Source organism: Rattus norvegicus, chromosome 9, assembly GCF_021556685.1.
Source record: "Rattus norvegicus strain SHRSP/BbbUtx chromosome 9, alternate assembly SHRSP_T2T, whole genome shotgun sequence".
NCBI classification, from domain to species: Eukaryota; Metazoa; Chordata; class Mammalia; order Rodentia; family Muridae; genus Rattus; species Rattus norvegicus.
This window is the reverse complement of record NC_141542.1, coordinates 77,558,292-77,585,565: the sequence shown is the minus strand read 5'-3', so window position 1 is coordinate 77,585,565 and position 27,274 is coordinate 77,558,292. Positions and strand designations below refer to the sequence as shown.

The following is a 27,274-nucleotide window of genomic DNA, read 5'->3' as shown; positions in this document are numbered from 1 at the left end:
AGCCTGGGTTTGTTCAACCACTGCTGCCTGGACCTTTCTCACTGCGGAAATTATAACTGTTTTTGTTTCCTCCCATTAAAAAGACTCTGAAGTCATCCCAAGATTATCATGGCAAAAGCAATATAGTTATAAAGTTAGATCACTGCAAACAGCAATTTATAGAGAGGACATCCAAGCGATCACTACACTGAATCTAAATACATCTTAACATGACCAAAGACTGTAACAATGAATCAAAACTCCTGAGGTGAGGGGGGGACCACAAGGGGAAGTCTCAGCTTCAGCCCTGACAGGATGTCAGTCAGTTGGTACCAGAACTAAAGTTCATGATCATGAGCACACATCCAGTTAGGAAATTTTTTTTCATGAGATTTTTTAATGTCTGATGGGAAATCTAAGGGCATATTGTCTCTTCTGCTGTAGATTCTGAAGACATCATCACCTCAAAAGAAATTTTAGAAATTTATAACTTTTAAAGTTACATCTTCTTCTCTCCTGTTAAGGTTTTTTTTTCCCCCTTCCATTCCATTGTCTTTTAAGATGTCAGGATTTCTCTGAAGGAAATACATTACCTGCTTCAGCTTAAAAGGCCAATTTCCTTCCCATAGTCTTCATTCATCTTTTGTTGCATTTTGAAAAGATGCTCTTCAAACCACCTCCATTTCTGCTGGATGACTTAGGAGAATGTTTTTCCCAGCTGCTGAGTGTCATGGAAGAAAATAGTTAAGTGGCCTTCTTGGCATTTGAATTCATAATTATTTTAGTGAATTATTTCTTTAAAAAGTCATCTAGTGGAATACTCTCTTTATAACAAATAATTATTTCTTAGTTTTTGAAAGGCTTCAATGCATTGCCTCATGTCTAATGCATTTAGCTTGATGACTTTTAAATAATGTGTACAGAAGTGCAACGATGACTGAAATCGAGATGCAGATAGTTCTTCAACATCAGAAAACTGTTTTCTTTATCATCTCTCTCAGCTTGCTTTCAGGAAGCAATGATTTGCTTTCTATCAATAAAGTTTTGATTGTTCTAGAATGTCATATAACTATAATTATGTAATAGAGTATCTTTGATAGCAAGTTTCTTTGAATGAGCCAGATGTCTTATAACATATTCATGCTATTTCATGCATCAATTATTTCTTCTTTTACATTATTAGATTGATATTCCAGTGTATAGATTTTGTATAGTCTATTTATTCATTCAGCATCAGATGACCATTTTGCTTGTTCTTAGCTTTTAATCAACTATGAATCATGCTATTATAAACATTCGCATGCAAGTTTTTGTGTAGACACATATTTTTTATATCTTTGGGGGGAGAAACTTGTAAGTGAAATTGCTAGGTCATAGGGTAAAAGGCTGTTAAGGTTTCTAGAAAATTTCCATACTGTTTTCCAAAATTATCTTACTACTTTGGATTCCCAATAGCAATGTATGAGAGGTATAGCTACTCTAAAAGGTCACTCCTTTGATGTACACTACTGTGTGGTTGGTACTGTACTGCTGTGGTTTTAATTTGCATTGACCTGCTATCGGACACTTTTCTCATGTGGTCATGGTCAAATGTAGGTCTTTGAAGTACATCTTGAGTCTATTTTTTTGAGTTAAAAGATGTAGTCGTTTATTAGACTTGGACAAATGGCCAAGAGGCCCATAGCACTGAGGCTTGCCCTGATGGAGGCTCAAAGCTTTTCTGACCATTACCCTCTTCATCAAGATGCTTTCTTTTGCTTCTTTTTATTTTCTTCTTTCTCTTTCTTGATTTCAGCAACATACTTCTCAATTTCTTCAGGATCTAGAATCTTGAGGAGCTGATCCTGCCTCATGACAGCAAGTTCAATGTTTCTGTCACCTGACTGGACCACTTCCAGCAACGCCTTGATTACTAGATGATGGTCAGCTCCTTTGTTTTGATGACATCATCAGTGTAGTTCTTCTTTAGAAATTCATGCACCAGCTTGGTGCCCCAGCCTATGGCATTTGCCTTGCAAGCATAGTATGTGCCCAAGGGGTCAGTCTGATAGAGTCTGAGGGTGCCATCAAAGTCAAAACCCACAATTAGGGCAGAGATACCAAATGTCCTGCACCCATTGCTCTGTGTATAATGCTGCTTCAGACTGGCAATGTAGTGGGTGATGTACTCCACAGTCACTGGGTCCTCCACGATCAGTCAGTGGCTTTGAGTCTATTTTTAACTGGACTGTTTGTAACTATTGATGTCTAAGAACTATTTATAAATTCTGGCAGTATGTTAAATGTCAGATATATATTAAAAATTTTCTACATGTCTGTGATTTAATTTTTTAAATTTAACTTATTGTATTTTGTGTGCATATTGGTGTTTTACCTATACATATGTCTGTGCAGTATTTGTATGTACCTGGTGCTCACAGAGGCCAGAAAAGGTCAGATGTATGGACTTACAAAAACTTGTGAGTCATGTGGATGCTGGGAATGGTACCTGGATCCATCTGGAAGAGGAGCTGGTGCTCCTAACCACTAAACCATCACTCCAGTTCCATTTCCTAAGAGTACCTTTCAAAGCTTCAATCTATGAATTCTAATTTTTAATTGTTTTCATATTTATACTTAGTTCCCTTAACTGCCCTGACAGAATCAGCCCTTGCTTACTAAACTACAAAATTAAGAACATCCTACCCAAGGGTCCCAATATTTATCTGGTCCTTTACTCAAGAAGCGTCTCCATGGCTGTCATCTATCATTCAGGGAAGGAAAAAATGAGCACTAAGTGTGTCAAAGGTAGAAGTGTAAAAAATTTCTCTACACAAGGAATATAAGCATAAGTGGTGACTGTGTCTCGCTAGTGTCCCTTACCTGAAATAGCCCCTTGGAAAATATGCTGACACTGTCCCATTCCCTCCTATCACCTTTGAAGATGTATTCACATATGGCTTCTTTTTTATTGGTTATTTTATTTATTTACATTTTAAATGTTGTCCCCCTTCCTGGTTTCTCCTCTGTACATCCCCCTGCTTCTATGAGGGTGCTCCCCCACCCACCCACCCACTCCCACCTCACTGCCCTAGCATCCCCCTACTCTGGGGCATTGAGCCTTCACAGTACCAAGAGTTCCCTTTCACTGATGCCAGATAAAGCAGTCCTCTGCTACACAAGTAGCTGGAGCCATGGGTCCCTCCATGTGTACTCTTTGCTTGGTGGTTTAGTCCATGGGAGCTCTGGGGGGGGGGGCGCGGGGTCTGGTTAGTTGGTACTGTTGTTTTTCATTCAAATTGATCCATTTTTTTTATCTCCTTGTACAAACCTGAAGTCCAAGTGGATCAAGGGCCTCCACATAAAACTGATACACTGAATCTAATAGAAGAGAAAGTGGGGAAGAGCCTTGAACACATTGGCACAGGAGAAAATTTCCTGAACAGAACATCAATGGCCCAGGCTCTGAGATCAAGTCTAGACAAATAGGATCTCATAAAATTGAAAAGCCAAGGACACTGTCAATAAAACAAAATGGCAACCTACAGAGTGGGGAAAAAAATTTACCAACATTACATCTGATAGAGGGATAATATCCAATGTATATAAAGTACTCAAAAAAGTTAGACTCCTGAGAACCAAATAACCCTACTTAAAAATGGAGTGCAGAACTAAACAAAGAATTCTCAACTATGGAATCTCGAATGGCCGAGAAGAACCTAAAAAAATTTTTCAACAACCTTAGTCATCAGGGAAATGCAAATTAAAACAACCCTGAGATTCTACCTCACACCAGTTAGAATGGCTAAGATCAAAAACTCAGGTGACAGCAGATGCTGGCAAGGATGTGTAGAAAGAGGAACACTCCTCCATTGTTTGTGTGATTGCAATCTGGTACAACCACTGTGGAAATCAGTCTAGCAGTTTCTCAAAAATTTGGAAATAGTTGAATTAGAGGACCCAGCTATACCACTCCTTGGCATATACCCAAAAGATGCTCCAACATATAACAAGGACACATGCTTCACTATGTTCATAGCAGCCTTATTTATAATAGCCAGAAGCTGGAAAGAACCTAGATATTCCTCTCTTGAATCTCCCAACCTGTTCACTACTTGGCACTTCATTTTTACCTGCCTTGGACACTCTCTGTGTTCTAGACTGCCTATTTCATCTCTAATGATGTTTCCTCATGAAGACACTAATCAAGACAAGATTTACATTTTTTATTCCCTATGGCATCTAGTAGAGTGCATTGGACACAATGGACTTTTTTTTTCCTTGAATTAAAAAAAAAACTGGAGGAAGCTCAGTGTGTGTGTGTGTGTGTGTGTGTGTGTGTGTGTGTGTGTGTGTGTGTGTGTGTATGTGTTTCTGCATGTTTGTATGTGTGTTAGTGTGTGTGCACATGTTCATACAATGAGAACTAGAACCAAGTGATGTATAAGGAAGCAGACTTTAGTTAAACATAAGAAGAGTTTGCTATTTGGAATGTTTATAAAATGAAATGGGTCCCTATTTCAGAGTAAAAGCTCTCTCACTCAATGTGCTCACCCAAGGCTCAATGTCTCTTTCAAGATTGCTATGGACACAGTCGTAGCATTGACTAAGGGTTAGACTAAATAAGCCATCCATTTCCTCACTTCCTTCCTATGCATTAACAGTCAGCCATTGACCAGGTCCTTGATTGGCCCAGAGGTACTACAATTTCATTTTTATATCATTATTGTCTCAAGACTGGACACTGGTCAAATGGCACTGACCAGTTCTAGCCTCCTCTCTCTTTTATGTTCACCAATATCTTTATGTTATCCTAAATGATTCAGAATACTTCATTGACAGGAGTGATCAGGACATATTCAAACACACGTTTATGCACAAGGAAATGTCTTGTACATTTCGACCTAGTTAGGAGCCAAGCCAACCAGTGGCCAGCCCAGATCTGTAAGCCAGACTACAGTAGAGTAGATGGTTAGGTAAGATGATACAGCTGTTATATAATCTCAGAGTAAACTACACAATCTGGTACACCTAAGCATTAGTGACTGGCAGGAACCACTTTCTCAGGAACAAATGCTTTCTGAAAAAAAAAATCTTAGTTTAATGTTAGCTAGGGGTGGTGAATTGTTTCTTATGCAAATTATGACAGTTGTGAAATTCTCAGACCCCCGGGAACTTGGTAACAGGCAGCTGTGAGTCATCCTGGGAATTGAACCTGGGTCCTGTGGACAAACAACAGCCAGTGCTCTTAACTGCTGAGTCATTTCTCTGGCTCCATCTTCTTAATACTACTTTTCAAAGATCAAAAACTTTAATCTAGGAATTCTCATTTTTAGTTGTTTTCATAAATTACACTTGGTCTCACTTAATTGCTCTGACAGAATTAACCTATACTTATTAAATTACGACCATCTATAAATCCAGTTCGAGAGGAGCTCTCTTCTGGCTTCTGTGGGCACTAGGCATGTACATGGTACACATACATACATGTAGACGAAACACTCATACACATAAAATAAAAGATAATAATTAAAACAGCTATTGACCAGCATTTTTCAGATGTGACAAAACTTTACAGGACAAACATTTACACCCGTTTTCTGGTCAGGGCAGAAGGGAGAGCTGGTGGGCATTGGCTGTGGAGCAGGGAGATTTAGAAGTGGAGGCCAATCTTCAGGAAGGGCAGGAAGATTTTTCTCACCCAGTTAGTGGCCTGACACCTGCTGCTACCCAGAAACTCCTCCTCCCCTTCTCTTAATCCTCTTCACATTCTGTCCCCGTAGGGTGTGTGAAGTGAGATTGGGTAAGATAAAGCAAATGGAGAAGGAGATGTGCCTTGGTTTCTGGCCTAATTCTATTCTCTGAAGGAACAGAGGCAATGAGAGTCATCTGGTTCCCTTAGGCAATCTGTGAGGTTGGAATGAGAGTCTTTGGAGCACCTATAATTGGGGACAGTGTTCTGTTCTGTTCTGCTGAGCTTTGTAAACACTTTTCCTCTTGAACAGATTTGATGCCTGAGACTTAACTTTTGCTCACATATAACTGATTACTTCAAACAGTTAAAACTCAGGACACTTAGACTTCTGTAACAATCTGCTTGAAATCCAGATTAGCATAATTGTTCCTTTAGGATGAGGAAACAGAATCAGACAGAGAAGAGAACAATACAGAGGCAGTCTGATTATTTTAAATTACTCCTTTGATCCTTCCATCCCAAAAGGCTTTGCTATCAAAGCCCTATTTTGGAAACGTTAGACTAGATCCAACCCTTGGCTGGAAGGCAGTCGGCATTCTGCATGCTCTGCGTGTTCGCCCACTTCGGTTTCTTTCTGCCAGAAGAATGATCCCCAGAAAGAACTGTTTTTCCTGAGTGTGACAAGAAGTTAGATTCAGACACCATAGCGTTTGATGTACACAGGGGCTGGAGGAAACTGGGAGGCACCCACTCTGGTTTCCATTAGAAGGGAAACTCTGACCTAATATAATTTAATTAAATCTAGTCCACTTCCAAAACTGATGAAGCAAATGAACATTAGAAAACTAATGTCACCCTCTTTTAGAATTTTGGCAAACTCTGCCATAAGAAAAAAGTACAGAAACGAAAAACCACCTTATCTCAGAGCAATGAGATATAAGAGACAGGGCAGCTCCTGGCTAGATCAAGCGACTAAGCCTGTTCTTCATTCTCCTGCCTGAGAGTAGGCTGAGTCGGGCATAGACTGCCCTCTAAGGATTTCTGTTTGCCTCTAGCAGATTAACAGGCAAAGAAATCACTAAGCCTCTGGGTGCTCTTTGTAATAAGGGCAGTGCAGCTAGCATTGACAGCGTTAGATTATCTTACCCATGGTACAGAAGCCCATGTTCCCTGCCCTTTCACAGGCAAGGAGATGTTCTCCCCAGTGGGCTGATGTCAGAAGCTCTGTGCAGGACTGTGGCACTCACTGGACAAAGAGACAACCTAAAGATGATGGATGATACCAGGAGCTCTCTTAAGGAAAGCCATGGAGTTTCAGCGAAGAAAGATGACATGATTCTTAAATATAGAAACCAAGATAGAGATGAAGAGGGGAGGATCTACTGGGGATCCCTTTCCCCTTCAAAAGTTTTAGTGGCTCAATCACGTGGTGTCCACACCCAGGAAGCAAAGAGCTATGAATGCTTGTCCTTGGCTCACATTCCTATTTTGAGTAAGTCCAAAACCTCAGCCCAAGGAGTGATGATAGCACATGGGTCATCTCACCTAAATTAAACTAGCCTAAAAAATTACTCACAGACACACCCAGACATTTGTTTGCGTGGTGATTTTAAATCTCACCAAGTTGGTAACTTATGGGAAATTATCTTAAATTAAACTATAGGCCCTAAGCTGAGCAGTGGGGGTACACACTTTTAAACCCAGCACTTGGGAAGCAGAGACAGGCAGAACTCTGAATTTGAGGCCAGCTTGGCCTATACAGCGGGTTCCAGGACAGCTAGAACTCAACACAGAAACCCTGTCTCAGAAAACAAACAAAAAAGTAGACCCTAAATGTAAAGGTACTATCAAAGAAAGATTGAAGGAGATTTGCCACCAAAGAGCAGACAGTGTAGCAATGGGAGAAGAGAGAAAAGCATTTACACCAGCTGTGTGAAGTAAGAGAGTCTGGGAGAAGACGCAAGACAGAAGAACCACTTAGGGAAGAGGAAAGAAACTGCTTCTCAGTTGCTGTCTCCATGTATGGAGGAGGTCATAATCATGAGAAACGGGGCTCCTCCCTGTTGCTGTGAAGTTTTGCTTTCAGAATGAACCCTTCCCTACTCAAAGACTGGGAAAAATATGCTTTTCAGATGAAACTTATTTCTGATGAGCTATCATTTCTTTAAATGGACCTACAGCTACTTGGGTTTTATATTAGGTATTTCACTGGAATTTTTGTAAGAGTTTGAACTGAAGAGGAGAACTTTAGCCCCAAGAAAGCATTTATGGGAGGCTCCACGTTATTGCAACAATGATCAAAAAAAGAGTACCACAGTTTTCGTAGACTGCAGTCACATGGGATTATTACTATAAAGCCAAACACAGCAGAACTCAGAGAGATGTACTAAGGGGAAAACACATTCTAAGACTGAGTATGCTTATCAGAGAGCATACATAGATGTCACTGTGTTATTTGCTGACATCACAAAACTGTTTTTCCATAAGAAACTGGAAAAGTTGTTTTTAACCCTGTTTCAACAGATGGATGAACCCAGAGAAAGAAAATCAGATATTCATGGTTTTTGCCATCTCTACTCTCAGGGACCATATTTTCCAGTGAACCAGCCTGACTACCACTTTTAGCTTCTTGAAAATTAAAAAAAAAAATCCTAGGTGACATCATGAGACCCCAAAGGGAAAAGGGATGACACAGGGCTCTGATGAGAACATGTCTCCAAAATGACACAGCAGTAGATAGATTGAAAGACCAAGACAGTGAAGGGTCCACGTGGGTTGGCATCTGGGTTACTTAAAGATTCAATCCCAATTGGTCTCACTGCCACAGACAGAACATATGGCAAGGTGATGAGCTGTTAAGATTCAGATACTGAAATCATAAGCACTAACCAGCAAGGTAGAGAAATAAAACACGGCCTGGAGTGAAGGACATCCTCACTTGCCTTCTGGTGAAACAGACAGTGGTATTACCCGCTTCCTGGTCTTACCTGAAGCACAGACCCTGGAGGAGGAGATTGGATGTTGATACTGATGTGTTCACTCTTCTGGAAAATTTCAAATTCCCCAGTTCCTCTTTCCACAGAGCAAAGGTTAACTAACAGAGTCTGGGCACAGCCTGTCTGCTGAGGCACCAGGGGAAATCTTATCCACCCAAGAAAAGCCTTTATTTTTTTTAATGGAGAGAGTTAAGGATTTGGATCACATAAGGCAAAAATGGTCCTTTCTTTCCCGGGCTGTGATCTGAACTAAAGAGAAAATAGATATTACATGGTACAGAATTCTATCATCACAAGTTAAGACACCACAAGTCAGGCTCTTGGAAGAGTCTGTCCTGAGGCTGTGCTGAGGATGGGGCAAGGGCACATTTTGGCGTGACTTGGCAGGGGTTCCTCAGAAATGCATAGAATTTTAGGTTGCATGGGAAGGCCTAGTGAAGAGCTTGTTCCTTAAGATACAGAAGATGCTGAAGAGTAAGCAAGGAAATACGAGATGCTCCCACTGTGACAGATCAAAGCAGGGTGTTTCTGTTGAGTCCTTCTAGAAACACCAAGACAGGAGAGTCTGTGACAAGTGACGAATAACACTAACAATTGTGGAAAAAAAGAGAGTCAAGGAGGGAGTATCTACTGATACTTGGCAAGTAAGGTACTGTGGCAGGTAACTGAAACTTGGACTTACAGACACACTGTGCAGGGCCCAGAGTATACAACTGTGTATCTTTGCCCAGGGAGTCCACTGTAGCCGTGAGTGAGGAAAGGAGGTAGTCCTCCTAGAGGAATTCACAGCGTAGTCTGTGAACCCCCTCTCCAAACAAGAGAAAAAGCCACTTATGCATTGTGCAAGCTCAGGGTTAGAACTGTAGTTCGGCCTGGGCAAAGAGAGCAATAAGGTTGGGTAGCTGGGGATGAAAGTCAGTTTCCAAGTAGATACCATGTGCAGAAGAGTGGGAAGAGGAAGGAAGATGATGCCAGGTGGATTTCAGGCTAGGAATTGATCATATAAATAGTTGGTTAAGAATGTAAGATGTGAGTCTGGTTTCCTAGTATCAGATAAACAAAAGGATTGCAAACTACAATGGTCCATGAAGTGCGTGAGACTTGTGACGTGGATGTGAACTTACAGGCTTCTGGATAGATGCAAGCATAAGTGTGTGTGTGTGTGTGTGTGTGTGTGTGTGTGTGTGTGTGTGTGTGTGTGTAGAGTTTTGTAGACACACAGACATGTAAACGCACTATGGTTGTCCCTGTATTTATTATAATTTATTATAATGCATCTTCCTGTCGAGAAGCATCCGTATCTCCAACGCTGTCCACTCTTTGCTCCTAGCAGCATGGAAACTCCAGCAGCAGTGAGTAAAGCTGAACCACGGACATTGTCTTTCAAATGCATATTCACTGACTGCTAAGGATGGGGCAACCTTATTATCAAAACAGAGTAATGGGCGTAAGACGCCGATCAGTTGACTAGCATACTAGACATTCTGGTTTCAGTCCCATTATCATGAAAACTATCTGGTGGCTTATGCTTGCAATACCAGTATTCACTAAGTAGAGGCCAAAGGATCAGAAATGTAGGGTCATCCTTAGCAAACTTGAGGGCCAGTCAGAGCCACATGAGACCATTTTTAAACAACAAAATATAATAATAATAATAATAATAATAATAATAATAATAATATTTTTCACCCACTTAATGAAATAAGAGACCACGACACCATGAAGCTACAAATGAACACATGAATAAGTTGAAATCGTGACAAGGAACAGAGGACTTCAAAATACTTTCTCACAAAGCATATTTATTGGCTGTTGGGGGTGGAGGGGCAGAATCACTTCGCAATGGAGAAGCTTGACAGGAGCTTAGTCAAGAGATGAAAACAAACATTGGCAGTAACTTGACGAACCGAAATGTGAGCTGCCCTACAGGGCGCAACACCACTTCTGTATTATTTCTGCTAAAGACAAATAACTTCATTTCATTCATGAAGAAACATCAGAGTGACCCCCCCAAAAGAAACATTCTACAAAACAATGGCCCACGATCAGACAAAGAGCCCAGACTACAGACTGAAGAGAACTGTCCAGACTGAAGAATACTCCAGAGACTGGACAGCCAAACACAGGGGGAAGTCTCCAGCAGAACCTTCGGCTCCTACAGACATCCTAGAACCGAGGGGAAGATCTTGAATGCAGACCAAAGACTAGAGAATAGTGACATATCAACGATAATTTTCTGACATTGGTGACTGTCAAGTCATCAAAGAATACAGCCTTCATTTCCATAGGAAATAGGCACCATTCTGTGGGGCCGGGGGGGTCAAGGCAGAAACTAAGTCAGGCGCAGAACACACTTTTTCCTGTGCTTCTGACTCTTTTATAAGTTTGTGGCTATTTTAGAGTTTAAAAGGGGGAAAGCGAGGCAAAGGGAGCAACTATCTTATGCAGCACACAAGGTCATGGGAGAGCAAGGGCTAATTTGCATGTGGTAGCTAAGGTCATCACTTCTTCGCCCCCAGAAAACACAGCAAGGTTCTATCCCATTGCTGCACACTCGTGCTTAGCCGTGACTTGGTATTATTGCTAGCATCTTTAGCACATGGCTCCTCTGTAAGCCAGATTTTATTTCACAGAAATTTTGTTCTTCAAGAATTCATTGGTAGGTGTTCAGTGTTGGGATGGGGATCCTTCAAGGACCGGAGTAAAGTACCCTCACCCCCTAAACAAAGAGGTCCATCCAACTCAGGGGATGCCCTCACAGAGCCAGCCAGGCTGCCTGAGTCATTGGAAGAGAGAGAACACCATACTTAAGGTCAGTACTGTACTGTACATAGCCAGCATTACACATGCTTAATGTAATAAGTATCCGTTGATACCCAGTTCACTTGTAAAGCAAACTGAGTAAGCAACTATAACTTAAAACTAGGAAGCAGCCCTATTTTATTTAAGTTTGGGGTTTATCTTGTTTGTCTGCTTTTTGCTGTTTCTTTTCTTTTTTTTTTTTTTCTTTAATGTTGCATATACGTTGGCTGCTCTAGAAGTCTTAGGCATGCAGACAGGGAAGTGGAGAAAATGGTCCAGCTCCGAGCAATCATAGGCTGTTTACACGTCAGAATACTACCAACTAACTCATGTTCTAAAGAAGGCTATCTTAAAGTGCCAGGGCTGACTTCCAGGCTGCACAGTTTCTAGGGGAGGGAACTCTGTCTTGGCCCCTCTGTAATTCTTCCTAGATCCTAAAGACCAAAGCAGCAGCCTGTCCCAGGCTCCATGGCCCTCCTAACTTTGGGACTCCAGCACAGTCTGGAGTGCTGTTCCAGGCTCATGGGGACTATTTCAACCTGTCAAAGCCAGAGCAAAGCACGGCTGTAGTCTGGCAGCCACCCACAGAAACTGCAGTTTTCGGGCTAAATAGACAATTCATTCTACCCCAGGAGAATGTTTGCCCATTAACCGAGGGTTGCTCTGCTTGCTTGCAACTTTAATATGATGCATAAAAATAGCTAAACTTGTGAGTAATAGCACCATGGAAACCCAGATAATGGTAGAAAAACACCACCGCAAAATTAATTTGCTTTTGATTCTGAGAAATGTTTACTGCCACTAATATCAACACAGTAAACCATATTAACTGAATTTAGATGTCTTTGCTGGAAAAAATTACTTTGGCAGGGAGAATATGGGAAAATCATATCTACTAATTTTTTTTTTGAGCAGCAGAGGGGGGAAATTGTAGACCAAACTTCCTATTCAGAGTGGCTGCAGGCCACCAAGTAGACCTGTGGGAGTATCTTTAAGGGGAGACTTGAAGGCAAAAGCAGGCATCTAAGCCCTGAAGCAGTGATCAGCTGGAATATAGAAGCTGTTAGAGAACATGGTGGTACTAAAGCATGAATTCATCAACATCTCAGAAACATAAGAGCTTCTGTTGTGAAGCATCTCCCTCTACTGTCTGATTCTAGAAGGAATGCTGATCTCTATGGAAAAAAATAGAATCTGAAAAAACGAGGACAGACGGTGGTCAATGGCTGCCTGTGTACTTTACAGATTCATACCCTGGCATTTTTGTAAAAATGCTGGAGATATGTTTGTCTTGCTGGCCGGTGCATAGCTAGAAGCAGGCGCAGAAAGAGGGGATTGTATCCCAGTGAGGTCTGTTTGTTGAATACATATGAGCCGGGTCTTCTATAAGAAGGGGTTTGCCTTAAAAGGACTCAGCAAACCCAGGGCAGTCTGCTGAAATTCCGAGTGACTGATAGTCACTGATCCAGACAAACAAAACACCAAAAGGAGGTATCAGTAGTTAATCAAGTCAGATGCCCTGTGGTCCAGAAAATAGAAGACTTTCTCCATTCAAGTTTCAGGGGAACTAGACAGTGTAGTTCCTCCATGGGTTCCCGTGTTCCAGATTATGAGGTCATACCTGTAAAATAACATTCAACATGAGTTGAATTCCTTCCAATCTGCTTTCTGCTTTTCCCCGTGGGGTACACCCACAGACAGACAGACAGGCAGGCAGACAGACAGACAGACAGACAGACAGACAGACAGACAGACACACACACACACACACACACACACACACACACACACGTTCTCATTTCTCATGAAGTTTTACTCATCCCACACTTGATGTGAGGATTGGACATTATCTGAATTTTGAATGTGTCCAGCACTGGGTCCAGCTGCAGTCTAGTAAGACTGTATATGTGTAGAAATACCCAATTTAATAAAGATGGAGGAAAAAAAAAGACTGTGTAGGTGTTAACTGCTCCAGCACTGTAGTCCTGTGTGCCGCCTTCCTTCCTGCCTCTGGCTTTATCTGAAGACATGGGAACAGCTTTAATTTGAGTCCAGTTCAGGGAGAACAGAGAGATGCTCCCTGTAGCCAGCTCCCAACTGTGGGTAATAAAACCAATGACTAAGTACCCCATGCTCCATCCTTCATAGAAACTGTGGGAGGCCTCTGTATGGATTACAGAGGCCCCATGAAGTCAGGCCCCCAGAGCCTGGCACCAAGGCCTTGGTAACATACCCTCCACTTTACAACTGCCTTTTCTCTTGCCCTGTGGCTTCCTTCCCCCTTTGCACTTCTCCCTGGGATCACCTCTCCAGTGAACTATTTGCACCCAAGTCCTTCTCACAGACTCTGTTTAAGGAACTCCAAAATAAGATAGAATGCATTATTATTAAGACAGTGATTGGGGTGAAGAATGTTGTTGTCGTTTTTGTTTTTGTTTTTGTTTTTGTTTTAGCTTTTTTCAGGAGCAAAGTAATCAAACAAAAGTGATCACAAGAGCCAAAGCTGTGATAGTAACTTTCTGGAAGGGAGCCACCGGCAGTCTGGACCTCAATTCCAGTTATCTAAATGGAGAGTAAAGACCAACAGTGAGGGCTAGCCCCTCATTCATGCAGTGATTCCATGATAATCTGTGTGCTACTGAGACACCGAGTGGTAGCAAGAATGCGGTGGCTTCTGTTTCCTTTCCTACCCTACCTACATCCTCCTACCCATGGGCGCAAGATGCGTAAAGTTTTCCACAGTGGATGTTTCAAGCTCTCTGGATATTCCCAGACCTGGCAGCACTCCCCTCTAACTCCCCATGGACTAGGTGGAAGCTGTGCCAAGGTGCTCTAGCCTTGGACGTTTTTCCAAACAACCGAGTGTTTTCATCAACTCCCCTCCACCCAGCATCCACCTAAACCTCTCTTCCCAGCCTCATCTAAAATTCCCATCACCCACACAGTACCCTCACTCAAAAGCTTTCATTTAAAGGATAGTCAATAGATGACCACCATCTGGTTCCATGACCTTTACTCTCAGAGCCAGATACATCTCTGATGTTTAAATATTAGTTGAAGATCACCTTAAAACAACTGTGAGCCATGGATTATTTTTTTGTACTAGGATTTGAACTAAGCCCTCAGGCATGATAGGCAAGTGCTCTACCTGTGGGATGCACGTGTCTGTATCTCCCTTTTAACTGTTTCTTTGGAGACAAGGACTCGTCAAGTGGCTCAGCTTGGCCTTGTGCAACTCATTCTATAGCCCAGGCTAGGCTTAAATTGCTATCCTCTTACTCCAATCTGGGGCTTTTTGTGGTTGTTGTCCTTTTCTTTTCTTTTCTTTTTCTTTCTTTTTTCTTTTCTTTTCTTTTCTTTTTCTTTCTCTACCACCCCATCCTCTGATAATCTTGAAACAGTAACTCATATATCACAGACTGGCCTCTAACTCACCATGTACCTAAAAATGTCTTTGCCCTTCTGATTCTCCAACTCCCGAGTGCTAGGAATACAAGTATGTAACACCATGCCCATTTGTGTGGTGCGGAGCTAGAAACCAGGGCTTTGTCTGTGTTACACTAGTTGAACTCCATCCTTGACCCCTGGTAATGTATTAATACCAATTCACAAACATTATTTTTAATATACCACAGAGTATATAAGTGCAGTTAAAATGAAGATTCAGACTTTCACATAAAAATACAAAAATTATCTTTAGGGGAAAAAATGTCTTTCTTTTAAAATAGAAATAAACAAATTAATTCCGGTCTTGACATGAAGAGTGTTCTCCTCTCCCCAAAGCCCTAAAGGGTGCTGTACCTGCAAGTCTGGACTTTTTGTTTGTGTTGACTGCCGCCATGAACATGTACTCGCTATTAGGGTCGTGCACACTGGATCTGTACTTCTGAAAGAGATAGAAACATGGTTTGTTATCTGATCTTTCCCATCTGTTTTCCAGGTGTTTTCTGGCTTTTTTTTTTTCGAAGTAGCATGCAACAAAGGTGTGATTATGAACTTAAGCTCAGTAAAAACAATATGCAAAGGGTTCCCAGTAAAAGGTGCTTTTTGACCTGGTGAGATGGCTACATTCATACATTCCTACACACATGTACACACACACACACACACACACACACACACGTACACACATTCACAAACAATCTGGCCAACTTATATATTCAGCATATGCAGAATAGAGTAAGTTCTTTGATCGAAAAATCTATCATGTGAATAGCTAAAAATATGTCCTACCACAAAAAGATATTTTGTTGTCCCTATTAATACTGTTCTGAATAACTTTTCAGACATTTTTCTTAAGAGCAAGTTTGATGGCGCAACCTATAAAAAAGCTGCTTCCTTCTTAACTGCTATTAGTAGGTCATAAGATAATCCCACTGTGTCAATGTGCCAATCAAGAGAAACCTAAAACTAATTGTTTCAGCTTTGTCCTGACTCTTAGGAAGCTTGGATTCAAATCTTAACCCAATGTTTGACGATTCTTAAAAATCAAAGGCATCCACTTTTTATATTTTAACCTCCTCCCTAACCTTTATCTCTGGCTGGCCCCAATTTTCCATCTTTTTATGAAAGAAACAGTAATAATCTCATATCTCTATAAGCCTCTGAGTCATTTTGGGAACAAAGTGAGTTATTAACAAACAAGCAGATAATCTCTGTTCTGAGTTATTAGTTTAGTTAGTATGCATGTCGTAAGGAAAAGCAGCGGTCTACCCTTTGCACGTTACTCTGAGAAGCACCCGGCGTTCTTTGATGAGTAAAACCCCACCCAGGAAAGAGAGGCTAAGGAAAAGTTAAGTTCACTTACCTTTTTTGCAAACCAGACGATAAATATGCATCCAAAAAGGAGCGCTGCCACAAAAGCTGCACACCCTACGGGTAACCAAAGCTTCAGCTGGCAACAAAGCTGGGATTCTGGGTTGAAGAGGGGAAAATATGTTGATGAAAGACCCAGAAAAACATGTCCTTACCCAGTGCTGAATAGATGATGCTTTCACAAAATGTAAGGAAGGTTCTTAACCAAGGAAGGCTTTTCTTCCTCATAACGATGAAACCCAGTAGATGACAACCAACAGTAAGGACTCTGCAATTCAAACTGGAACGAGTATGCTAGTATGCTTACAAGCGTGACTAATAGAAGATGCCTTCCCGTCTGCAGCTTCCCCAAGACTATATAGGAAAATACTTGTTATAATACTGACGTTCAATTGTCTCATCTCATTCTCCAAGCTGCTTCCTACCTTAGGCAAGAAAATGTGATAGCCACTGAGTCATGAAGGATTCTGAAAGGCTATGCCCTAATTCTAACTCATCAGTCTATGTAAAGAAACCACTTATTCCCAATAAATAACAGCTAATATTAGCAGCACATCCTTCCGTGCATAGCTCATCCAAGATGATCTGCTGTCAGCTACTTCTAAAGGAATTTCAACACAACACAAACAAAAAAGACTTGTTTATTTCCCTTGGTGAGAAAAGTCTTGGAGATGAGCATACACTTTTAAGGCAGAATGATAAAAGCAATGTCTTACCATAAATAAGCAAATATCCTCCACTAAGGTTCTTTTCTTGAAAAGGGGGTGGGTCGAAAATCGACAGGCTGCATAAAAAGTAGCTGCCCTGGGAGCTGTCTGCGTTGTCTAGGAAAAAAGAGACACTGTTGTTGGACAGCTGATATGGACAGGACATCGGATTCTTGATGGACACGGTGTTTCCGCTTCCCTTGGTCTTGGTGAGGTCGCAGAGGACTTCTCTGTCTTTGAACAACTGCATTTTTAACTGCTGGACAGTCTCAGGGTAGTTACAAGAAATCTGTACACCTCCATCGTGAAACGAAAACATCCTGTGATTGGCCAAGTCATTGAGTTCTCCTACATCAAAAGAGAGAACAGAGAAAGAGTGATGTGTTGTGAACCCATTGCCATAATAACTATATTTAAGTGGGAAAGTGATTTCTTTTTATAAAGCCACCCCTATTTATACCAAAATGAAAGATTCCATAGTCAAACAAATAAAACCGGGGTGTGATAAGACAAAACTATGCACTAGAATACACGTAACCAGAAGTGGGCTTTTCATGTGATAGAATATAAAATGTTATATATCAAGTAACACAGCATGACTCAGATAGTCTCAGTGCTTTTACAGGTTCCACACTGGGGCCAGGTGGTAAACAGATAAACAAGTGTTGATTTGCCATAATTTAGACTGGGAACAAAGTGCCGTCTGGGGAAATGTGCTAGGACAGTGCGTTGTAATATTCACCGAGGGTCAGAGGATACCTTTGAAGAAGTAAGTTTCAAAACTGAAACCAAGGCATGAATCTCTTTTAACTGAACAAAGAAAGACTTGCAGGAAGATATTACAGAAAATAAAAGCATTTAAAAGTATATGAATTTACTGGAGCTAAAATTGAATGATTGTATATAAATAGCGCTTCATCCTCCAACTGAAAAGGAAAGAAACAGATCAATTATGTTCAGACAGTAGCGTGTCTTTCATGTACCCCATTCACCAAGAACAAAATCGGCCCAATCATCAAGGTGAGGTCCTAGGTTTTCGCTTACTTTTCCACTTTTTAAGATTACTGGAGCCATCGAATCACTAGTTTTGTGAGCTACATGGAGATCACAGGAGGAAGGCACTGAAATGATTTTAACCTATTTGTAGATTGTGAACTACTGGCCTATAGGTTCAAACTGTTCAGTTTATTTCATCTTTAAATGACATGTCATTTTTAATGAAAAATTTTATGATAAAAATGTTTGGAAACATTATCAGAGTGGTGGCTTTTACTTAAGTTGTGAAATCTCTCCTTTTTTCCTTAAAAATGTCAAGCAATATAAATAATTTAAAGAAAAAAGAGCCATCTCTAGTAAAACAAAATATTTCTGTACTTTTAATTTTGACCTTTTTAGTGGCATAACTTTGCATAGCAAACACATTATCTTGTGCTCTGCTATCGTCCTGATCGTTTTTTATGACTGTATCCTGAGCCATCAGTGTTCGTTTCCCATGATTTATTAAAATTAGCACTAGAGTGGTACCAGGACTGTTCTCAGCACTTTGCTTTTATGTAAACACTATGGCATTTGCCCAAATGCATCTTACCATATTATTTCCTTAAGGAAGGTCTCCAGGTTACATTAAGATCAGCATCATTATACTTGGTGCCTTAACATCTTTTAAGCGTCATCAGAAATGCTTATGAATTTATTTATCCATTTATATATTTATTTTAACCTTAGTGCATTCCTCTCATATTTCTAGGAAAATTTCTCAAATTAGAGTTTTGGCTACTAAAGGATAAATACAAGTGTTCCAGCTTCTAATTACATCAACCAATATACCTTATTCAACCACAAAACACCAGGAAAGAGTAAACAAAATGCCTAAAAGTAGTATTTTGGGGATTAAATAATTGAACTAGAAAATGCAGCTTTAAGTGACCAGGGTGGGAACAGGACTTTTGCAGGCAATTTTGCTCTGAAAATATTTCTTTTTCTCCTCCTCCTCCTCCTCCCCCCCTCTTCCTTCTCCTCCTCCTCCCCCTCCCCCCCTACTCCTCCTCCTCCCCCTCCTCCTCCCCCTCCTCCCCTCCCCCTCCCCTCCCCCCTCCTCCTCCTCCTCCTCCTCCTCTCCTCCTCCTCCTTCTTCTTCTTCCTGCTTTATGTCCCATGGTGGACAAAAGTAAGGAAGGTGGGGGTTGTTTACCTCAGTAAGCTGCTTTCCTAAGAATGCTGGAAGGATTCTTGGACTAAAAAGAAACCTGAGTAAACTGACCCTTGTGTTGGGTGGGTATAGTCCAGAAAAGTCTCGATCAGGGGTTTTAGTCAGAGCCATCTTGGACTGCCATTACTCTAGACTGTAAAAGTAAAAAGCAAGCCAGGTAGTAAAGATGTAGAGTTGATTTTACAAATAGTGTTTTAAAATACCATGACAAGTATAGTAAAAAGAAAAAGAAAAGAATGGAGCACGGGGCAAAAGGCAACAACAGAAATATCAGATTAGACAAGCATACATCAGCTTCGTGTGCCTTTGAATTATCAGATGCCCCAAAATGAAACTGCTGTGCTCGTTATGTTTGAGAAATGAAAGGCACGCTAACAATCCTATCATCAGGGTAAAGGAAAAAAGTATGTCAACTAATTTGAAAAAGAAATAAAACTGGCCAAAAAAAACCGTGCACTTACTAAAATGCAGTGAGTGAGTTTAAAAAGTATATGAGGCAAGGCATTTTTAAACTAAAGCTAAAAGCCAGGTTTAAAAATAAATGCAGAATTCAGGTACAGTGCAAAGAAGAGTCAAGAATCTCAACCAATCATAAATAAATATTTTTTAAAAAATACAACACTAGACATCCGTCCATCTAATGTGTCTAAAATTGGCGGCACTACCTTCCAAACAAGGCAAGTACAGGACACAGCTGTGATGTTTTCATATCAGCTGGATAGTCCACACATGAGGCAGGAGGATTAAAAATCACATGTGCGCCAAAAGAAGCCTCCTGGTTACCCAGAGCACACTAGAAAAATAGTGAATGCGCACACACTGTGACTTATTGCATCACCCCCGAGAGCAGAGGCACAACAAACACCTGAATGGATGCTACAAAAACTACCTGTAATGCTCCTGCCTGAAGAGGGGAAGAGAGTTTGCATCAGGAAAGAACATAGAAAGCAGAAAGGTGTCTATGTGCTAGCGACGCTTTATCCTTGGCTTGTGGTAATTGTGGGGGTGAGGTAGCCCAAGCGATGGTTATTCACTCTACGTGTTCATTTATTATTTATTCGCGCCTCTGTATGGGAGTGTAAACGTCTAGAAGCATGCAGAAGGAAAATAAAGCTTTCACTCTTTTCGTAGAGGGAAAGGTGCAAGTTAAAAGCAAGGGGTGAGATCAGACCACAGGTGCTGCTGCACTGGCTTCCAGCAAAAGGGCGGGGCGCTGCCTGAGGACTTTCGACAGTGAGCGCCAAGTTGCACTCCTGCTCTGTTGAAGCCTAAGCCTCTACTATTAGCTGCAGAAGATAAGATCAGCGGACAGCCTCTCAGTTCCTTTAGCATTGTTCGGAGAAAATTTCCCAGAGACTTTAGAATGGCAGCAAGCAAACCACAAAGAGATTCTGGGTCAACACTGTGTAGCCGTCGTATACACGCATCACATAAAAAAGTGTCGTGTGTCAGCAGCTTCCCCTTCTTTGCCTACTCTGTGACCCTCAAGCCAGCACAAGGTGAAAAGTGGAACTGCTGTGTAGTGCTGCTCAAGGAACTGAAGAACAAATTCTGGTTCTGTCCCGTGCCTGGCATGTGGGTCTCTACCTAGAGTACCCCTGTGGACTTCTCTCTTGCCATCTGTGAAATAAGTGGAAGCAGTATCTTTAGAGAGTTCTTCCCACAGAGATGGTTCAGTGGGTAAACTGCTTAGTGCACAGCATGAAGGCTTGAGTCTGGACACTAATAGCCTGGCATGGCCGTGTGCATTGGTAACCCCGGTGCTGAAGGACAGAAACGGGCAGAGCCTAGGGACTTGCTGGGCAAATACAAAGGAAAATGGTGATCTCAGGTTCAAGGAGAGAGACCCTGTCTCAAACCCAAGGTCAAAAGTGACTAAGGAAGTCGTCTGACATTGACTTCTGGTCTCCACATATGCATCCACACATGTGTACTTAAGCACCTCTGTGCACAGGACTACATGCACATGCACACAGAGGTTCTTTCCGACAGTTACTTTCTGTGGGTTAAGGATCAGAACACATCTAGAAGAGATCACAGAGACACAACTTCACTGTCAGGTGAATTCCCTTCAAAGACCTCATGCTTCCCATGATCTTCTTTTTTAAAAACAAAATAAGGTTGAAGATCACTGTCTTTTGTAAATATGTTTAGCCTTACTTTTTACCCCTGCCATTAAGCTATAGTGTGCTCTACTGTCTAACTGTATTCATAAGGTCAAGGTTGTAAATTCCCTTGCTAAATTTTTATATATTCAATTTCCTAGACAGAAGGAAAAAACCCTTCTTGCTCCTTCTGGTCTAAAAAGATTTTTCTCTTCCCTAAGCTTATTTTTTTTTTTTATCGTGTCAAGCCAGGAGAGGAAGAGAGGAGAAGAGAGAGAGAGAGAGAGAGAGAGAGAGAGAGAGAGAGAGAGAGAGAGGAAGAGCGGAAGGAAGAGTGAGAGTGAGGAAGAAGAGTGAGAGACTCCTGTAGCTTTATTCACCACCTATCGTGTCAAGCCAGGAGAGGAAGAGAGAGAGAGAGAGAGAGAGAGAGAGAGAGAGAGAGAGAGAGAGAGAGAGGGGGGAAGAGTGGAAGAGCGGAAGGAAGAGTGAGAGTGAGGAAGAAGAGTGACTGAGGAAGAAGAGTGAGCCCCTAAGCTTATCTTAAAGACTATTCATGTTGCTAACAAATCTGTCTCTTTTGTAAACTTATAAACTACAGGAAACCCACTCAGATGTTCCTCTCGTGGACCAAATAGACTCCATACAGGTAAGTATACCTGCCAGTGAATAGCCTAAGTTCCCACTTGTTATCAATTTCTGAGAGTGGGATTCCTCTCTTGTGTCCTGGGACTGAGACTCCCCTCTCCCCAACCACCAAGACCTAAGGGTTTCAAGTGTATTTTCAAATATCCACTTAAACTTCCAAACGTACACCTAAGGGAAAAAATTTTCTCCCAAACATACTTAACCTTATTCTCTGCATGTGTGTGTGTGTGTGTGTGTGTGTGTGTGTGTGTGTGTGTGTGTGACCATCTTGTCAAGTCCAGGCATTTACTGCATCGAGGACAGCTCCAGAGAGGCAATCCCCAGATGCTCCAATTTTCTCTCACAGACACAGATGCTTCTGCTGGACCTGTTCCTTCCTATCTAGCCACAGATGGTTCCAAGGACCCTGGACAGCAAGGACACAGCCAACTCTCCCAAGAGTGGACCAACATCCCCATACCCATTTTCCTAGGTTCCCTAGAGACACATCATTCCAAAGTCAGCAAGCAATAGATCATGACGACCCTATTCCTGATCCACCATAACCCCTTTCTAATGTTTTTCTTTTTTGTAACTAAACCAAAAAACCATAAAAGGGAATGTTGGCATTTTGTCTAGGCTCTACCCCACAGTTACCTGGCAACAGTCGGATGCGCCTGACTCACTATAAAGGGGCTGCTTGCGCGCTCGCGCTCGCTCTCTCTCTCTCTCTCTCTCTCTCTCTCTCTCTCTCTCTCTCTCTCTCTCTCTCTCCATTCCCCTCCCCCCTTTCCACGTGCTCATGGCCGGCCTCTACTCCTCTACTTTCTCTGCCTTTCTCTGTCTCTACTACCCTCAACACCTTTCCCCATGCTCTGAATAAACTTTATTCTATATTATACATTCCTGTGGCTGGTCCCTCAGGGGGAAGGGATGCCTCAGCAGGGTCCCACAGAGGCACCCCCTTTCCCCACACCTGACTGCACCTCCACCAAACATATTCCTTCTCTCCTTATATTTTTATAAAACACAACACCAAGGAGTCTGGAAAATGCTAAAGTGAGTGAAATGATCTTTCTTGCCTACAGAAGGATATGGGGTGGCTAGGAAGGGTTCAGTTTTTCTTATATGCAGAACCAAGGGTATTAAAATCAACTGCAGCCTCCAGAGTGTCATTTCTCAGGCACTCATGAATATTCATTTCAATGATCATTCTTAGCTTGAACACGTCCAGGCTCACCTCCATTATTGAATGTGGTAATCAGAAAGAAGGCTGACTCATGTTCCCACATTCTCTATGTTTAAGTTTTAAGCTTTCAGTCTGGAAAAAAAAAAGTTTGGCAACTGTAAACCTACAATTTGAATGTTTGCCACCACAGTAGTTAAATATTTAATTCAAAATTACTTTGTACCTATAGGACAGATGTGCTAAATATCAAATCACAAACTCTTCTTAGCCTTTAGGCTGAATTTGGCATATCGATACAAAAAGAGAGAGCAGTGTACTAAGACTGGGGGGCTGCCATGTAAGTATGAGACATGAGTTCAGATCCCCGGTTATCCATAAACAGAGGTAAATATGCCAGCCTGCATTTATAACCCCAGCACTAGGAGTGGGTGGGGAGAAAGTCTTGGAATTCATTGACAACCAATATAGCCAAATACAGCTAATCTAGCAAATCAGTGAGCTTCAGGGTCAGTGAGAGCTGCTGTCTCAAAAAAAGGTAAAGATCACTAGAGAAAAGCACCAGTCATTAATCTCTAGCCTTGACATGCATACAGGTATGCACATATGCACAGGCTTTAACACACACACACACACACAATGAGGAAGACAGACAGAAAAATTGGTAAACATGAAACTCCTATAAACACCTACCAGGTTCAAAAGGTTTGCTAGCCTAATTGATAGGTGTTTGTTTGTTTGTCTGTCTGTCTGTCTGTTTGTTTATTTAGTTGGTTGGTCGGTTCCCTTTTCATGATAACTAAGGGCCAGACAGGTTTAATTCTGATTCTTTAGCTCTCTTGAAGTGTGTAATAGTTTAAGTTGTCCACTGTGTGGACAGGCCAAGAGGCCCCAGAACAGGCATTCTGCCAACTCACCCAAATGTTTATAACCATCACTTATTAGTGATTTGTAACACAAGCACCAATGACGCACACTTCAACACTTAAGCTAAACGTCCGAATAGTAATGTGCTCATTTATATCCTTGTGATGTCTTAACCTCTGAGTGCTGTGTAACACTTGCTTTGATAGCAACGCATATCTGCCCTTATTGACACATCAAGATGCTATTCACACCGGAGAACAGGAGGTAGGTATATGTTCTGAATCATTCAGAGCACTGTGTCTTAGAGGGTACATTCTTCTCACCAGGCTCAAAAGTGTCACCTGCTCTTGTGACTTTTATAATAGATTTTAAAACTGAGTGGATTTTATGATATAATACTACCAATAGACTACTTTCAAAAGTAAAATCAGAGCTTTTATATTATGGGACTTTTTAGATGTTCTCTCTTTTTTTTTTTCCCCAAAGGTAAAAGCATTTGTGTCTCGTACTTTAGGGACTGTTGAAATCTCTGGAGCCAGTATGATGATGCATCGTGAAATTCCAACACTTAGGTGGCTGAAGCAGAAGGATTGCCTTAAGATCAAGGTCATCCTGGGCTACATAGTGAGTTCCTGCCTAGCCTTGACCTCAGAGTGAGATGAATCTCAACAAACAGAAAAAAAGAAGCAGCTGAGCAGAGAAGAAGGAAGAAGAAGAAGAAAAAAAGGAAGAGGAAGAAAAAGAAGAAAACCTCTTGAGAAAAGTCCCTCCCCAAAGAAAAAATTCATGAGAATTCAGAAGACTCTACTTGCAAATGGATTCTTTTGATATCCAAAGTATTTTATTTCTAAGTGTCAGATAGTCCACCTAGGACCTACCCAGCTAGGACTCTATGAACAGTTGTATTAGCTCTGGTTGAAAAAAAGCTTTAAAGAAACATGTAGAGACCCCACACCATGCAGAGGATATAAAACAGACTTGCAATGTGATTTTATTCTTTTTAACTCAGACTTCTAACCACAAACCTCTACAAAGGCCCCAGACTGAGAGATAAGATCTCCTGAGTTTGCAATTATTGATAGTGCTTATTAAACATATTTTCCGCAGTCAAACAATAATAAGCTTCGGTTGGCTCAGTACAGCACAAGAGTGTGAAACGAAAGATTTATCAGACTTAAAATGGTGTATTAGAGACTTCTTACATTTGATCCTTTACTCATGAATTTTAGCATTGTTTCTAAAATGTACTTTCTACCAGTCTTTCATCTTAATAATCGCCATTTCTTTTGATTCCATCAAGTAAAACCTTTAGAATCCTGACTAGTAGACTCTTATGTGTGTACTGTGCCTATACTCATAATTCAAAAGCATCACCAAACCTAATAAGAGTGAGCGGGTTCCACCGTTGGGTGAGTGAGTAAAACAAACCCTATGCCATTTAGAGAAAGCAAATCAGAAATCTAAGGAAAACTGGAGACAACCCCCCAAACCAAACTCACTCTCACTCTCTCTCTCTCTCTCTCTCTCTCTCTCTCTCTCTCTCTCTCTCTCCCCCCCTCCCTCCTCCTCTCTTACACACACACACACACACACACACACACACACACACACACACACACACACAATGATAGCTGCTTTTACTCTCCAAGGAACTCTAAAAGAGGGGAAAAAAAAACCCTTGGTTTCTAAGAATGCATAATAAGAAAAATGAAAGTCCCATTTTCTTCTAGTTAAAAGTTATTTTCTTTGTGAAAATGGAAAAACCCCAAAGGTGATATAAAACTTTGAATCAATATTCACAACATAATTAATTTGCAAATAAACTACTCTGTTAGTGATCTCACTGCCACTGGTTTGAAATTATCATAGGAAGGAAATCACATGAGATTAAGTGAAATCAGCTCTGGTCCACAGAGGGGAGGGGAGATCGGTGTTGCGATTCATGAATACAAATATTGCTTTCCACTTCCCAGTTACCATGCACAGTGCTCTGGGCTCACACACAAGGACGTTTGTGGTGAACTCATTTACACTGATGCTTATCTCCAGCTTAGTCCTCTGGGCCAGTTTCCCATCCCTTTCGGCATCTCTCTCTGGATAAAGTCAGCACATCAAGTAGAGCGTGTCCAAGCTGAACCTGGTCACTCACTAACCCTTACCCTGTACCCAGGACATGCACAGCCTTCATCATTTCTTCTCCTCTCTGACGCTCCTCATCTAATCAGTCACAAAGATCAGTTGACTCTAACTCATAGAAACCTCTTGAACTGAGTCTTTCTTCTCTGTTCCCATTGCCAATTCAGACCTTATTTGTGTCTTCGTCCATCTGTAGAAGCATCTTCTTAGCTACCTATCCCCATTCCAACACACACACACACACACACACACACACACACACACACACAGAGAGAGAGAGAGAGAGAGAGAGAGAGAGAGAGAGAGAGAGAGAGAAAGAGAGAGAGAGAGTTAGTCTGTCTTGTCTCTTTCCTCCATCTGCCTCTAAAATTGAGTTTCTATAAAACATTTTATTCCTTGGCTTGAAAGTCTTCATTAGTCCCCTGTTGCTTATAAGGTAAAAAGCCTATCTCCTTGGCATGACACCAAAGCCTCCATGATCCCACAAACCATCTGGTCCAGCCATACTGAAGTTGTGGGCCATTCCTTTCACAGTACTTCTGTTTCCACAAACCTCAAAGTTCAATCAGCCCTTTATCCCACTAGAAATACTCCTTCATTCTTTAAGAACTATTTTAAGTAGCAAGTCCTCCCTTTAGCCATTGCTGAGATACCCAAAGACTCCTAAGTCTATGCTCTCAACAACACTTTATTTAGCCAATATATTTCTAACATATATATTAGATCCTAATTATTCTTGTCTTGCTTCCTCATTTAATCATAAAGTCTACGAAGATAAGAATTGCCTTGTTTCTGGGATCTGGGACACAGTGGGGACTCAATGGTGCTTTTAAAAATAAATGAAGATAAGACCATGAAGGTTTAACAGGCCCTTAGCATGGACCAAGAAAACAAGTCAAATGAAGAAAGGGGTCCTATTTGCTGGAAATTGGGGAGCATATACATTACAAAGCAAAGCCAAAGATTCAAACTGATTGATGCCCATCTGGTGTTTTGAATCCCAATCATCTTCAGGAGCTTCCATTGTATTAACTGTATACAGGGTACATTGTTAAAGGATTATAAAAATATATCATTTGCTTTCAAATGCTAGCTTTTACGTGGAACGGTCATTTCTTAATCTCTGTTTTACAGCAGAGGGAACTAACTCTTGGGTTGTTATATTCAATAG

The 27,274-nt window shown here is 41.3% G+C and overlaps 1 protein-coding gene and 1 pseudogene across 8 annotated transcripts in view; both read right to left on the bottom strand.

Moving 5' to 3' along the window:
• Positions 1–1,718: 1,718 nt before the first annotated feature.
• Psma7-ps3 (proteasome 20S subunit alpha 7, pseudogene 3) lies at positions 1,719–4,593 on the bottom strand (annotated as a pseudogene).
• Positions 4,594–10,431: 5,838 nt separating this feature from the next.
• Positions 10,432–27,274, bottom strand: part of Icos (inducible T-cell co-stimulator) — a 35,874-nt gene continuing 19,031 nt past the window's right edge. For 3 of the 8 annotated variants that reach the window (NM_001431818.1, XM_087567528.1, NM_022610.3), the window contains 4 exon segments: positions 10,432–13,072; positions 15,253–15,337; positions 16,259–16,365; positions 16,983–17,321. In NM_001431818.1, coding sequence (NP_001418747.1) covers positions 13,059–13,072; positions 15,253–15,337; positions 16,259–16,365; positions 16,983–17,321 — 545 coding nt within the window. In that variant the 3' untranslated portion in view covers positions 10,432–13,058. 8 annotated transcript variants of the gene reach the window in all.